General features: G+C 42.8%; 1 protein-coding gene across 3 annotated transcripts in view; it reads right to left on the reverse strand.

Annotated features, from left to right (window-relative positions):
* The window catches only part of LOC146785903 (D-beta-hydroxybutyrate dehydrogenase, mitochondrial-like), a 76,079-nt gene that overhangs the window by 25,664 nt on the left and 35,805 nt on the right, over positions 1-14,610 (reverse strand). For all 3 annotated transcript variants that reach the window (XM_085635283.1, XM_085635280.1, XM_085635282.1), the window contains one exon: positions 12,811-12,921. In XM_085635283.1, coding sequence (XP_085491409.1) covers positions 12,811-12,921 — 111 coding nt within the window. The remainder of the gene's footprint in view (positions 1-12,810; positions 12,922-14,610) is intronic.

Raw genomic sequence — 14,610 nt, forward strand, 5'->3', positions numbered from 1 at the left:
AGGGAGTCTTGCACAGGTGTTGCGAGTGTGTCAGTCGTGGTTATCCCAAATAAAATTACAGCGCTTCCTCTGAATGATTGTCAGAGTGTCAACCGAAAATTGAACCAGGAGGACCCAGACTCTGGGGACAAATGAAACAATGCATTCTTCCAATACATGAGATTTTCAACCACCCCAACAGGCCTTCATACAATTTGTCCGATAATGATGGAACATTCCATTACAAAATGCGACAGCGGTAAAATGCTGCACACTTGACCCATACCGAATAAATATCTAATATGGTCAGTAAGAAGTGAATTCGAAATTATGAGTTTACACTTGTGGAGAACTGTTTCCTGAACTCACCCCAGAGGAAATGAGGCAGTTTACGTACAAATATTACAAGTAACTATTGAAAAGGTGGTCGTCAAAATCGTATTAACAAAACTATTAAAATAGAGCTTATCATTTACAGTCTTAATCTGTAAAAAATGTGGTACACTGTCAGTGAGCACCCTGATGGCAGCCCTCTGGAAGTGGGAAAGGGGTCCACATAGACACCCCAGACATCCCCTCGCAGGCAGGTGCAGTCGCTCACTGTACCCGTCTGTAAAGGATCTCTAATACCTCTTTAAATTGCAGGCGGTTCGCCGCATACAATTTGAAACACGGATCGGCTTTAAAGCAGTTGTTCCTTATTTCACTTCAATGCGCTGCTGACCCCCCCCTGTGTAGCAAGAGTTTGCAGCTACCCTGGGGGCAGTGCATTCACTGAATTTGGGTGCACTTTCACTGTTTGCGCACAGCGCTCCTATTTAAAAGGGCACCATGGCACAAGCAGGAAAAGTGTGCCCTATGCATAATAAGGGCCCATGAAGGAATTAAATGCTAGAGGCAAATGCAGAATCAAAATGTCTTTTTAAAACAAGGATTGTTTGGTGCGTTTATAAAAGGGTAGTTTTTCAACAAGTAAAGATTCTGCCTTGAATGTTATAGTGCTTTGGTGCTAAAAGATAGGAAAAAAGAGAGAGCTTTGATTTGCAGCCTTATATGTCCTTAATACCGATCCTCAGTCCCCTTAAAACTACTCATCACTCCTTCTCATCTTGTTTTTCAGGTCGAGCCTGGGCAGCGCATGCACTACTCTTCGGCATGCTGTATTGTATGGAATAGAAGCCCCGCTCACTCTCCACTTATATTTGTCATTAGCTTGTGTCATTGCCCTTCATAAATGCTGGCTTCTGATTCGTTAAAAGGCTTGTTAGTCCCTCCTCAGTACCACCTTGACTTCATTTGTAACCTCCCATGAGGGCAGGCCCTTTTACTTCGGTTGTTACAAAATGCGTCTTTTTTTTTGTAAGCACTATTTTCTTTAATGAGTTTCTCCTACTGGCATGCTTTTCTCCAACACTGAGCGCGCCAAGCGTGCTTTCACTTTCCGAGCACCCTGGGACAACGGCGGCCGCTTCTTTGAATAGGTATCACTTTTACAAGAGTTTAAGCTATTGGTATTGTAAATGAGAATGCATTCTATTTATGTGGTAATTAGCAAAACAGATAAATAAAAGGCAGTGTCATTTACAATGCCAATTGCGTAAACTCTAGCAAATGCAAGACCTATTGCATTGCCAATGCTTGTCTGAAAGAAGGTGCCTGACAATACATTGAGCCTCGCGCATGTTCAGCAAGTAAACAGTCTGAAAGGTCCTGTTCTGATCCATGGACACTTATAAATTATTAGTGAGGCCAAAGCCACACACGCCCTTATAACCTGGTGCTGGTGTCCCTTCCCCTCCTTGCTCACCACCGCTCTGCAGCGTGGACTTCCTCAGGTCCACAATTGTGCCCCAGTCCATCCTGTCACAATTTATTTTAATTTACTTTTTTCCCTGCAGTTCCAATTTGATAATGGGCCCCCTTACGCAGTATCCCCTTCTCACATCCCTGTAAATTTTGTTATTCATATTTTTCCAGCGCGTCCTGCAGCTGCAATTTACTACCTTGTTGCTCCTTTCTCTACAACGAGACTGTGCACACCAACATGTGTTAATGTACTGCTCCAAAATGGCTGATCGCCATCTTGGAACAGTCAATTAAAAAAAAACCATGATGCATATACTTCATCACACTGGGGTAGGCCATAAAATTAATAAGATGGCCACAGCACTGTCATCATGTGTGCACATGCACATGTGTGGTGACGCATACAGGTCACAAACCAGTGGGCAGCCATTTGGGCAGGTCAGTACTTGTGTGTAAATAAATAAGTGCCAGGTCTCTAGTGGAGAGGTCTCTGCAGCTTGCACCTCACATTGCCACTGACAGCGTTACCAATGTCAGTACCAACATAACTACTAACCAACATAACTACTAACAAGCACACTATTACAAGTGTGACAATTCAGACTAGTCCAGGCTCCCAAAGCTATGAAATTGCTTGGGCGGTAGGTATTAGTTGTTTTTAATGCAACCTGAATTAATAAATAATTGCTGATCTGTTCATCTCTACCGCGCCACCACGTGGCCCCTGTCATAAGGGCCAATGTCAACAATTAGGTGACAGTGCCAACAATTAAGAGCTGGTGCCGAGCACCGGAAATCACCGGCTCAAATTAAGCACTGCATTTCGGGGGTTTTTGGGAACTATCACAGAAACAGTCTGGTAACACCTTTCAATGGTTAGCTCTACTGCTTTGTACGTTTATTTAGCAGCCATTTTCCAGATGCTTTTGACTGGGCTGTTTCTCAGCACACACACCTTTATTGCTAATGAAAACAACACACCTTGCACACAAACCTATTTTCTATGCCAATGCTAGGTTTGGAAAGCAACAGCAGAAAACATGTATTTAAAACAAAATCTCTATTTTGATTTCATTTTTAACTGGGACATCTTGCATTTCAAAAAATGTACTTTTCAACATGTACAGAATTGTGTGAAACAAAATCTGGTTTTGTAAGTAACAGAAAGCATTGTAATTTTCAACAAATTATTTTTTCTTCACCAGGCCCTCCTCCATACGATGGTAGAAATTTTATTTAAACCCATAATATTTAATTTTTTTCGGTTTTATTAACACCGTGGTCTTGTTTACACTTATGATGTTCCCAAGAATATATATAACTTTGCGCTTAAAAACGGTCTCTGAAGTTGTTTATTACAGAGGCAGCTGCTGCCATCAAATTCTTTAGTAATGCTATTGGCAAACATGCAACAGAAATTCACGGCAGTGGAATACAACGCATGGCCTACCCAGCAATGGGCCATATGATAACTGAAGTACATTCACTTAAAATGGGACGTTTGGAACTTGAAAACATTAGGCTGTCAAAGACAAGCTTTGCCAAATTATTAGACGATAGCTACGCCAACAGAAAACGTAATAATTTACATATAAAAAAAAGTCAGAACAGTCGATCTTTTAGGGAAAATAGAATGGACTTTTTTTATTTCCTAGACTATCTGCTGTACGTGCAATAATTAAATGTCGCTTTTTGATAATAGCTTGCACATCAGCAGATATGATCTACTTAAACTTCTAAGAATAAATGCTGACATTTTTGTTTCTAAAATGGATGTATAGGTCACAGAGGGACTGTTTTGTCTTTGTTGAAAATAAAGCTATTTGGTACTGCTGTGATTGCAACAGAAACTCTAAAACAAGATCTTGTTTTTCTTAGGACCAGCATCCACTGTAATTAGTTAAAGTGGAACGTGAAAAAACTCGGCAAAAGTTCCAGGAGCCAATCACTTTTGTGAATTACTTCAACTAAGCGAGGGGACATTTGCATAATTCCGAAACAATACACTAAAACTGGCTTTAGTCCAGCTGAATGAATGAGCAGCTCCTGCCCTTGTGTCCTTGCTCAGACATGCCTGAAGGCGACCTTGCTGCACGCGCATGGACGAATGGTGCACACGGGTCACCGGGGTCCAGGACGGGTTATATTTAGTGCTGTAAATTGCACTCAAAATAAATCAGCAATTCCAAGGTTGGGAAGTCCCGTTTCCGAATTCGGCGGTTGCAGTGAATCCCTTTCGCTGGTTTCTGCAGAGAATGGGAGTCTGCCAGCAGCAGCGCGAGACTAAAGAGGGCTTTGTGTAGCGGAGGTTTACTTGTGCAGTGGACTGACAGGAAGAGGCCGCTCTATGGACAGGGCAGAGATGACGTAATCGGAAATGCACAAACAGACAACTTTTTGAGCCTTGTTTCTCATGCTGGAAGCAGCTTGCCTGAACGCATGACTGGGCTCTACCCTGCTTCCATCCACGGTTATCGGTGCTGCTATAGAAAGAGGAGGGTGGAATAACCAGCAGTTTCGCGAGTACATTAACCCGTTCGACGCTTGTGACGGAGCGGTTCCGTCACGTGCGTCGGTTGCGCTGTGCGCATGACGGAACCGCTCCGTCATGGCCCCGCCCGCGCACGGAATCTTCAGCGCGGAAATCCGCGCCGCGCTGAAGGGGTTAAGGTTCTCTTTATTCTCCATAAAGAGCAGCCATTTTGCTTAAGTGTCAGAGATGCTCGTGATCCCATCAGTGACCAATCACGCTGGACATTTAACGTAGTGCCAAAATGTCTGCTGTTAATACATTTCATTAGTCATTGAGTGATACATTGGGTACCCTGTCGCTGTTTGCCCTCCATTCCCCCTTGACTCAGTGTGCCCTGCGCAGACTTGGACTGATTATACAAGAAAACGAGCTGTTGGCAGTGACGGCAGAACTCTTAGCAGTTCGCCCTGAAAGGGGCCGGACCATAAATTCTGGATCTTTTCTAGAGTCACAATCCAATGGTTCTTTTTAGCAGCATGGAAGCGTGGGGGTGGGGGGGGGGGGGGGGGGGTCGGGAAGGGGGCATTTGTTATTATTATTATTGCCAATCAAATCAACAAGAGATCCTTTGGACACATAGTAACCACAGACAACTAGGTAAGGTTAGTTAATTACAAAGCCAGAAATAATTGGACATAAAAACATCTCGAGACGAGAGTGTAGAAATACATCAGACTCAGCATAAAGCCAAATCCGCATATCCAATTTAGACGATGTAACATAAGCAAAACAATGAATTCAAGAAATAGGATGCAGAGGATAAAAAAAGCATGAGGCAGTTTCCCTGCATTGAGGGTTGATGAGTATAAGGCATGAGGCAGTTTCCCTGCATTGAGGGTTGATGAGTATAAGGCATTAATCTATCTCTAAGATGGCATCATAACTTGGGCATCTTCAGAAAATGGATGAAAAAAGGTGTCAGCATGTGGAGTCTTCCTAAGAAGTCTCACTACCATTATTGGGTCAGTTAACATAGAGCTATCGAGAAAGAGCTTGTTCAAAGGTACTCTCTCTCCGAAGTTAAAAGAAGATGTGGGCACTTTCCCTACTCGCAACATCACATTATTTCGAGTATCCTTCCCAAGAGTCTTTGCGAGTCACGCAATCTGCTCTGGGTACAATCTTAAGGGTAGTTTTCCATGGGATAACGGTGTCCTGGTTTTGCAACAGTTTGTCCTTGGTTTCCAGGCCTCCTGTATGAAGCATAACAGCCTTCCTGTACCAACTCAAGTTTACGATGCAACTTCTTCTCTCCTTGCCTGACTATTAAATCAAAGCCATTATTCTAGCTAACAAGAGTGCTTCTTCCACCTGCAACAAAACGCGAGAAAGAACAAATTCCACACACAAATGAAATTCAGCTATTAATTCTGAAGCAAGAGTTTCCAGGGAAATGCATTTCAGGCCTACAAGATTCAGCTAACATAAGAAACCAATTTATGAGCTCTATGAATTTGCATAGGACAATAAGGCACATTCAATGAATGCATTTACCTACATTAAATAAATGACATGATTAATGAACATTTTAGTACATGTATAAATGTCAGTTTCACAACACAAGTTCTTCATGTGATTGCTTCCTGCTAGTAACATTCTCTTTCTACGTTAATTCTCCATGTTAATTTTCAATGACCTAAGCACACACTGTTTCAAGTTAATACATTTCACAATTCTAATACCTCATGTTAATACGACGAAAGATAATATGCGGGTGCGCTCTACACATGTGATTTTATTGCACCCCTACAATAAAAATGCGATTTCCGCTACATCAGCCCCACATTAGTGAATGTCCGAGCTCACAGTAGCGCAGTCTTTCACTGGTTGCAGACTGGCCTCAGTTTGTGGAGTGGGCATGGAACTACTTGCAGGTGGGTGCAGTTTTTCTTAGTATGCCTGTCGGCGAGCAGGGAGTGGGGTTTGGGGAGGGTTTCTGGGTAGGATAACCAGAGGTCCCAGTTTTGCACAGATGATCCCGATTTTTCAATCCCTGCCCCGCCACTTAAATTTAAAAAAAAATATGTCCTGGTTTTGAGAGAGGGTTAAGAATGCGCACTTACCACTGTGCTGTGCAGGCCCGCGTTTATACCGGCTCTTTCATCACACTCGGAACAGAGTTTACTTGATTAAAAAGTCTCTTGCTGTGAGCACTGCCAACATTTAGTCCTATTTCGAAGTCATAGATGGCCGTCCTGGGTTTTTGTACTGGTAATGGTCACCCTATTTTTGGGTCTCCCGGATACCCCTCAAGATATGCCACAGTATACAGCCTGTGCACCACCTTCAATGTTGCGCAAAGTCAGTGCATTGCATGACAGTTTTTGATATTGCTCCCAACATCTACAATACAGCCCAGGCGCAGTGGCAAATAGTTCCCTCCTTTGCATAAGGACACACCCCAGTGCAGATGGAGAAACTCCCACCTGCAATTGTGCTGGTGGTTTCCGGAGTAAGTTCAATAGGTCAAGATTGAAAGGGACCAGTGATAAGTGTTTAATTTTCACTGAGGCAGATAAAGAAAAATGTAAATGCTGTATTATAAACCGCACAAAGCTTGTTGCTGACTGAGATCTTCATGGATAATGGTTACAGACCACTAGCCGCAAGATTGATGGCTCCGTGCTAGAAAGACAGTTGGTTCTGACCTTCCAGAGAGACAGTGACCAGTGCGGAGTTTAATGTGCTCTAGAAAAGCGCTGTGTGAGCTAGTTTCTAAATAGCAAAAATCAGGAAATTCTTATGATCAATTAGTGTGTTTGTTATTCTCTTAGGAAAGCTATATGATCCCAGTGAAAATGTAAAATACAAGAAATATTTCATACTGATCATGTCATTTCTGTGAAATACAGGTCTTGAAGCCACTGTGAAAAATTCAATAAACCAAGCAAGTCATGTAATATACAGAGAAAACATAACAGGTAACTAAGTAATATGGTCCGGTCAGAACCCCTTGGCCACAGGGCAAGCAGGGGCTACCGGGCCCAACAGAGTGGGTTGAAGCCTTTAACTCCTGGTGTCACAGGGTCCGACTTACTATAGGTCCTGAGCAAGTGGGCCAAGTACCCCGGGAGCTCGTGACCCTCAGTGGCTGTGCGGGTTGAGCAGTCCAAGGCTTCTCGGGAGGGGCGGGGGTAGTCGGAGAGGATCAGGGGCGTCAACCAAAGGGGGTGAACACAGCCTCACAACTCAAAATACATTCAACAGCAGCAATTAATGATTGTCCTGTCAAATATTTGCTCTTATGAAACAAGCATTGGCATACCCAATATTTCTCGCTCATGTGGAAGCTATTGTCATTGCTATGGTCTTTTAGCCATGTTGTACAGCAGTTCAGGGTGGGTAAAAGTTAGTGGCATTGAGTAGCGTGGTATAGAGTAGAGTGGCAGAGAGCAGAGTGGTGTGGCAGAGTCGAATTGGATGGCATAGATTAGAGTGGTATAAAGTAGGATGGAGTGGCGTATATTGATGCGTTTTTATATAGCACGGATATTCCCCAGAGGTGTCAAAGCACTTTACAATAGAGCGAAAGTAAGTTACATGAGAAATTTAGAGTAACAAGGTAGTAGGGGACAAGACATTAAATTTTCAATACAAATAACAGATTTAGAAAAGTTAAAGCTCCTAGGGTTACATAAATACATATTATATATTTGCAGAGTTGAAGCGGAAAGTTTGGAGGTTCCAGCAACAGGTTTTCTGCATTTCGTGAAGGTCTAGAGCCACCTGACATCTTGCGTTTGTTTGCTAGGTAGCAAGGGGTGGAAGTGTGAATGGCTTTATGGTTGATACAAGCAAGCAGTTGTGTATATAGTTCTGGCTTCAATAGGAAGCCAGCAGAGAGTTGGTAGCATAGGAGTGACATGGCCATTTCTTTTGGCCCCTTAGATGAAAATCACGGCTAAGTGGAGGATAGATTTAAAAGGAGATAAGTGGGACCTGGCGAGGCCTGCAAGGGAAGAATTACAGTGTTCCAATGTGGAGAGTACCAAAGATTGGACAAGAGTTTTCAGGTCTTGCTCAGGAACGTAGCGTTGAATCCTGAGAGCAGGCGCAATTGGAAGTGTGCAGTGTTCATTCTCGGCCATGCTGCTGATTTGGGATTGGAGGTGGAGTCTTTTGTCCAGGATGACATCTAGGGATTTGGCACTGTCAAGGATGGTAGGTTTACTGTTAAGAATGTTTAGATTATCCATCCATGATTGAACAGGAGGTGGAGCATTTGAGGTAGAGATAAGAAGGAATTCAGTTTTAGGTGATGAGAAGTCATCCATTCTTGGATGGATTAAAGCACCTTGGTGTGGTATTGAGTAGAGTGGCATTGTGTGGGGTAGAGTGGAAGAGAGTAATATGGCATGGTGTAAAGTGGCATGATGGAGAGTGGAGTGGCATAGAGTAAGGTGTAAATATATTTGTATATCTGGACGGTTGGGTTTGAGGATTCTCGTGAGAGTACCTCAGACCCAATTTTAAGCAATTGAGTGTTCTGATCAGCTTTTTTTTCTTGAGCCATTCTCCCCAACAGGAATCAGACTCCCGTGGGAGCGAGAGCTCCGAATGTCTGCCAGCCATTACAGGACTCTGGGTTTTAGAGAGAGTGAGAGAGAGAGAGACCTTATTCTCTCTGATCCTATGTTTAATTAAGGGGAAGGGCACGCGGCCCCAATACCGAGTCATATTTGGCCCCAGAGATACCATCCCCAGGGCAGTTTAATTAATATGGGGAGGGGACACACAGCCCACCTCCCCGAACCGTATTCAGCCCTGGGGACCCCATCACCCAGGATCTAATTTTATTTATATGGGGAGGGCCCGCCAAGGAAGAGGCTGCCATACCACGCATGGAGCCGGGTGGGGCTGCAGGGGCCCTGGGGTTCCCCCTGCACTCCCCCCCCCCCCCAATGTATTGACTGTGGGTGCACCGGGTGGGTACCCACCCATATTATAGTCTGGGTACCCACCCATATTATAGTCAGGCCCGGGGCCTGTAACAGGCTCAGGGGCCCTCCCCTTTAAAAGAAAACAGCCTGAGGGACAGTGATGCCATAGAACATGCAATGAGTGATGTAATATACGAGGTAATAAGCAGTGGATGGCGGGGTGAAAGATATAGTTAGCTCTGCTAACTAGAACTGGTGAAATTCTGTAGCTTTTTAAGTTCAAAACATTAATGTCACTGTCCTACTCACCAAACTATAACGTTACTTTAACCTTTGGTTATTTCAGTGAAATATATCTATATATATGTGCCTTGACAGTCAAAATAAGTGTAGTACAATAATTCATGTTGTTTAAAGCAACTGCACTAATATATGCACATTTATTACTAGTGAAAGGTCTATTTTAGTTTATTACGAAAGAAGCATAAAAGACATGAGAAAAATCATTGTTTACTTCGTGGCATGCTGCACATTACAACTACTTTACATAGGGAAATAATGAATAGACACGAGGACTTTTCAATGTCATTTTACCTTACTTCACAAATTTGACTCTTTAGATCCTGGTTTTAGTTAACAACTATTTATCTCTAAAAAATAAATATAAACTTGAAAAATGCCTTACATATGCAGAATGCAAGAGGCTATTTATTACCATCATTTACTGAGTGGAGGAACCTCATGCCCCACTTGAGGCTTTGCTTCTCGTGAGCCAAGGCCCCTCCCAACACTGAACAATAGAATTAAATAACCTATTACATGCTGGGTGCTTTTATTACACAAGGTACAGAGGTATAAAGCCCATATTTCACAGGAAGCTGAGAAATATAGAAAATATTTCAAAGATCCCTGTGAATATGGATTTTGTTGTCATAATGACAGCCCTCAAATTTCTCTGCGGTGCTTTACAATTGTCTGGTAGCTAGGATTATGTGGCATGAAGGGTAACATTATGGGGTAAAATGGACTGAATTATCTGGGGGGGGGGATGCTAATTATGCAGCACCTTCCGTAATTGTTTTTTTTGTCCAATTTGTAAACTATGTGGTAAATTATCTGGCAATGAAGTAAATCCATACTTATGCTGTGAAGATAGCACTCACCAAATGGCGAAAATTCACTAGCCCTCACCATTGTTCATTTGTTTATCAACAAGTTATTTACTAATAGTAAACAAAACCTAAATATTCTAATTACAGTTGATGCCCATTGTTAGCCACACTTGGTTGGGGGGGGGGGGGGGGGATTTTTCAAGTCAAACACAGCAAAATGAGCCTGCAATATAAAAATACATAATGGGTAAAGTAATATGGTACTATATTCCCAACACAGGGTTCTGGGGAAATTTACAAACCACTCAATCTTTGGTTTCATGGTTTATGTAGTCACCAGAAACATGAGAGCGGAGAAAAGGGCCATATTACTCTGCTGTCCCTTATGTATTCTCAATACATTGTGGTATTCTGTATGTTTGGCTACTGTTACTAGATGCAACTCAAGTGTTCTGTAAGTAAGTGGTGATGTGTCACTAAAATGTAGAGAATGGAATTGTAGAAGTCAGTTGGAGAGACCATGTAGGCTTAAGCTGCAGCAACTTCTTTTGTGGATGAATTCTCTGTATTACATGGATTTAATAAAAGGATATTTCTCTTTCCCTACTTGAAGATGTCGAAGGCCATTATCTAGATCTTAACATACATGTATTTTTTTTAATCAATTATTTTTTGGAAAACATATGGCAGAAAAGAAAGCTAAAGCGATTCCCAGGTCAGACCTAAAAACTGTATTTAATAAAACAAGATCCAGAGATGCACAAGTGTAAATCACAATTGTTCCCTTAGAGCTAGGTGGCCTCCTGTTTGTGTAACCGCTACTAACCCTACTTGTGCAACACAGGAGTGATCATTGCAAGAATATAGCCACAGGGGTTTTCTCCTAACCTCTGCCACAGGGAATTGATTTAGAGTCTTGGCTGAATATGTAAACACAAGTACCACCAACAACATACCACCACCACAATATAAGGCCCTAGTGTGATCTTGCACCTCTTTCAGACAGCACATCCTGTCCCCACATCTCCCTCTCCCCCGTTCCAACATCTGGGCCCCATATAGCTCCCTGCGGAGACCTTTCACAGGCTGCAGATATCTCTCTCTTTCTCTCTCATCGATCTTTCTCTGGGAGCATGTATGACCCACTGTCCCATAACACCAAAGGTCGCCTTTTTGTCACTGGCATGTCACTGCTTGCAGATCTCCACCACGTCACACCTCATGCCACATCTTCCTGCAGGTAGATGCACTTCCCAGATCATATCCTGTACTCTGAAGGCCTCACACCCAGGGCACCGTGCACACCATCCAGATCTCACTCTTCCAGTGACATCTGCTCTGTGGGTCTTGCTTCCAATATTCACCTCCACTTCAGCAGACATTCCTTTTTTTAATTAGCCCCCCCCCCCCCCAAAGTGATTTTGGCCTTCTTGCTGCAGCTACATCTGTTACAACATAGTACATTTGGAGGCTGATGGGGAACCAGATGATCACTCAAAGAGGGAAGAAGAGTGTCAGATGTTGTCTGCATCTGATAAGACTCCAACATGACGATAAAGTCCTGTAAGGGACAAAAGTCCGGAGGTTGGGTATGACGGAGGCATCGCTGGTTATGGGTGCCTGACCAAGCAATTCTAGGGCTCAGTCTGGAGAGGGCTGCTGCAAGTATGATCAACCAGATATCTGGGTAAAGAGGGGGGTATTTAAGGATCAACTAAATTTGAGATGGCCCGTTTTCAGCCTCTGGTGCAGTTTGGCATCAAGCTGCCCTGAGGCTAAGCTGGTTAGTCCTTATTATAATTTGCACATCTATCTCTCACATACCTGTGCCATCACACTGCCAGATGCTGTGTCCCATAACATGATACCCGTTCACAGGGGCCATCAAGCACCACATGAAAACACTTCCCACATAACATCAAAACAAAAACCCCACCCTCCATCCACATACTCAACACGATGTATCTTCTCTATATGGGTAAGCGCTTCAGCACTCCACATAGGGTAGTAAGAGCTATATTAAGGCTGCAATACATTACATAAATGATTGGCTTTGTCAACGCACATCTGTTCAGGATGGACAAACAAAATTATGGTGGTACCGTCGCGTATGAGAAGGGGAGAACCATCAGGTCAAAGGGAAGGAGCTACGATACACTTTGGGTTGGTTTGTAAATACTTCGCACCTTGCATTATTTATTTGTGAGAATATTAATTTTCAGCCCAATCAGCTTTGAAAAAAAAGATGCCAACTTTTAAAATTGTGAATCTTTTCTTGGCGCCAGTCAATGACAAAAACATGATCCTTTCCTAGCACTAGTCACCATTTTAAAGACCTGGTTTTGACTTATGCTCACTTTTTCACAAGATGAAAACATTAGATCGATGTATTTTAAAAACGCGCATATTGTTTTGAACAAACGTAAAAAGCATGACGAAGAGCACATCACAGGGGTTCAAATTCTTCAATTAAGGTGGCCGGAATTTCAAGGTATCTTACCTTCAGCAGACATCCTGCAAACACGGTGAACCCAATGGCATGAAGGTGTTTTGCCAGCGCCAACCCAAACCCGCTGTCGCAACCTGTGATGAGGACATGCTTCCCCGCCACCTGACGAATGAAACAGAATAGTTAGAATTTAGGATAATCTCAGGCCCTTGGATATAGATAATCACACTAGCTGTTAAGAATTTATCGGCTATATCTTCACATATCTGACCCTCAACAATGCTGCTTGTATGTCTTTTTGTTCAAGGGTAGTGGTTTTGCAACCCACTCTTAAAGACAAACATTAATAAATAAGACACGAACAGAATCTCTCTCCCTCTCTCTCATTTTCTCAGTATCAGGGGAAAAAAGAACCTGGTCTGTGCTAAACAAGGTAGCGTGATTAGTTAATTATTCTCCTTTGAGTGAGTTCCAAGCTCAATTAACCCTTCAAGTGTGAAAGTGATGAATGTGACTTTCAGTATGTGAAATGGCATTGTATTTGGTCGTGTGACTGCGCCTGCGTGGAAGGGGGTGTCCATTTTCACGAACGGCACCGAAAGCTCCAGGGCTGGACCAGACTCTTGGGGGAAGAAAACTGAAAATAAGAACGAGCAACCAAAACTCCGACTATTGAGAATTAGCTTGTAAGTGGGTGGAGCACTAACTACCCCTTCCTTCCCTTCCTCGTGCCGGGCTTCATTATCAACCGAACTTACAAGGCAAGAAGGTGTTCGATTCACTTCAGGCTCACGGGCTTTAGTAGACGCTTTTCACACTAAATATGTCCAGCCTACTGCCTTTGCTAAAATGTTTAATTATGAAAAAGATCCGACCAATGACATGGCATCACTGGTTCTCACTACACAAACTCTACTTTATTGAGCGTAAGCTTTTTACCAAGGCATAAAGTGCAATATGCACACTGTTTTCCAGCAGAAGCGCACGTCTGTCCAAATAGTAGTCAGGGAAATCAACCTGCAGATGTAGCCACATCCCTCCTTTCACTGATGCTTTTTAAAGCTCTCTCCATTGATCACACAAGGTTATGCGACAACAGCTGCATCAAGTCAGGCCTCAGTAAGACCAGTTTACTCAGTAGCTCAGTGTTCATGTTCATTCACCAAGCTAAGCCAGCAATCAAATATAAAAAAAAGTAAATGCTAATTTGCACACACTGAAGCTAGCCTTGAATGTGGCCCTTGTTAGGCCTTCACTCATTGATGGTCACCATCCAGCAGCCAGAACAATGTCCAAAGAAGGAATCAAAGTTCAATACCTATGCCAAGCGTGTCCCCAGTCGTTAAGAATCTATTAATGATCACATCACCTATCCTGGTACCGCTGAAAGTTTTCCATGCCATTCACTCGCTATCTTAAATTAAGAGACAAATTATAGAATCTGTGCCCAGTTCACCTAATGCTGTGGGAGCTGAAACCCAGTATTTTTTGGAAACCCTAGTATCCTGCGCACCCCAATTTTTACTTTAGGCACTTTGCCTCCAGGATCTCTCCATCTAGCAGTGATAAACTGCCCTACTCAATACTTTAGCTTAGCAGAACTTGAATAGAAACTGGGACCACTCAGTAACTGAGCTCTAGATCGAAATGAAATATAAAAAAAGTTTTAATACAGAATTGTTAATGAAGAGAGAGAACAAAATGCAAATGTTGATATAAAAGTTCAAATACAGAAATCAAAACTCATAATAAAATCCTCAAATAGACAACTAAATCTCTCCAGATTCCAAGTATCAAGCTCATAAAGAGTACAGACAGCAGCCTCAGTAAGGAAAAGCAGGTCTCAGAATA

Source organism: Triturus cristatus, chromosome 11 (assembly GCF_964204655.1).
Source record: "Triturus cristatus chromosome 11, aTriCri1.1, whole genome shotgun sequence".
NCBI lineage: Eukaryota > Metazoa > Chordata > Amphibia > Caudata > Salamandridae > Triturus > Triturus cristatus.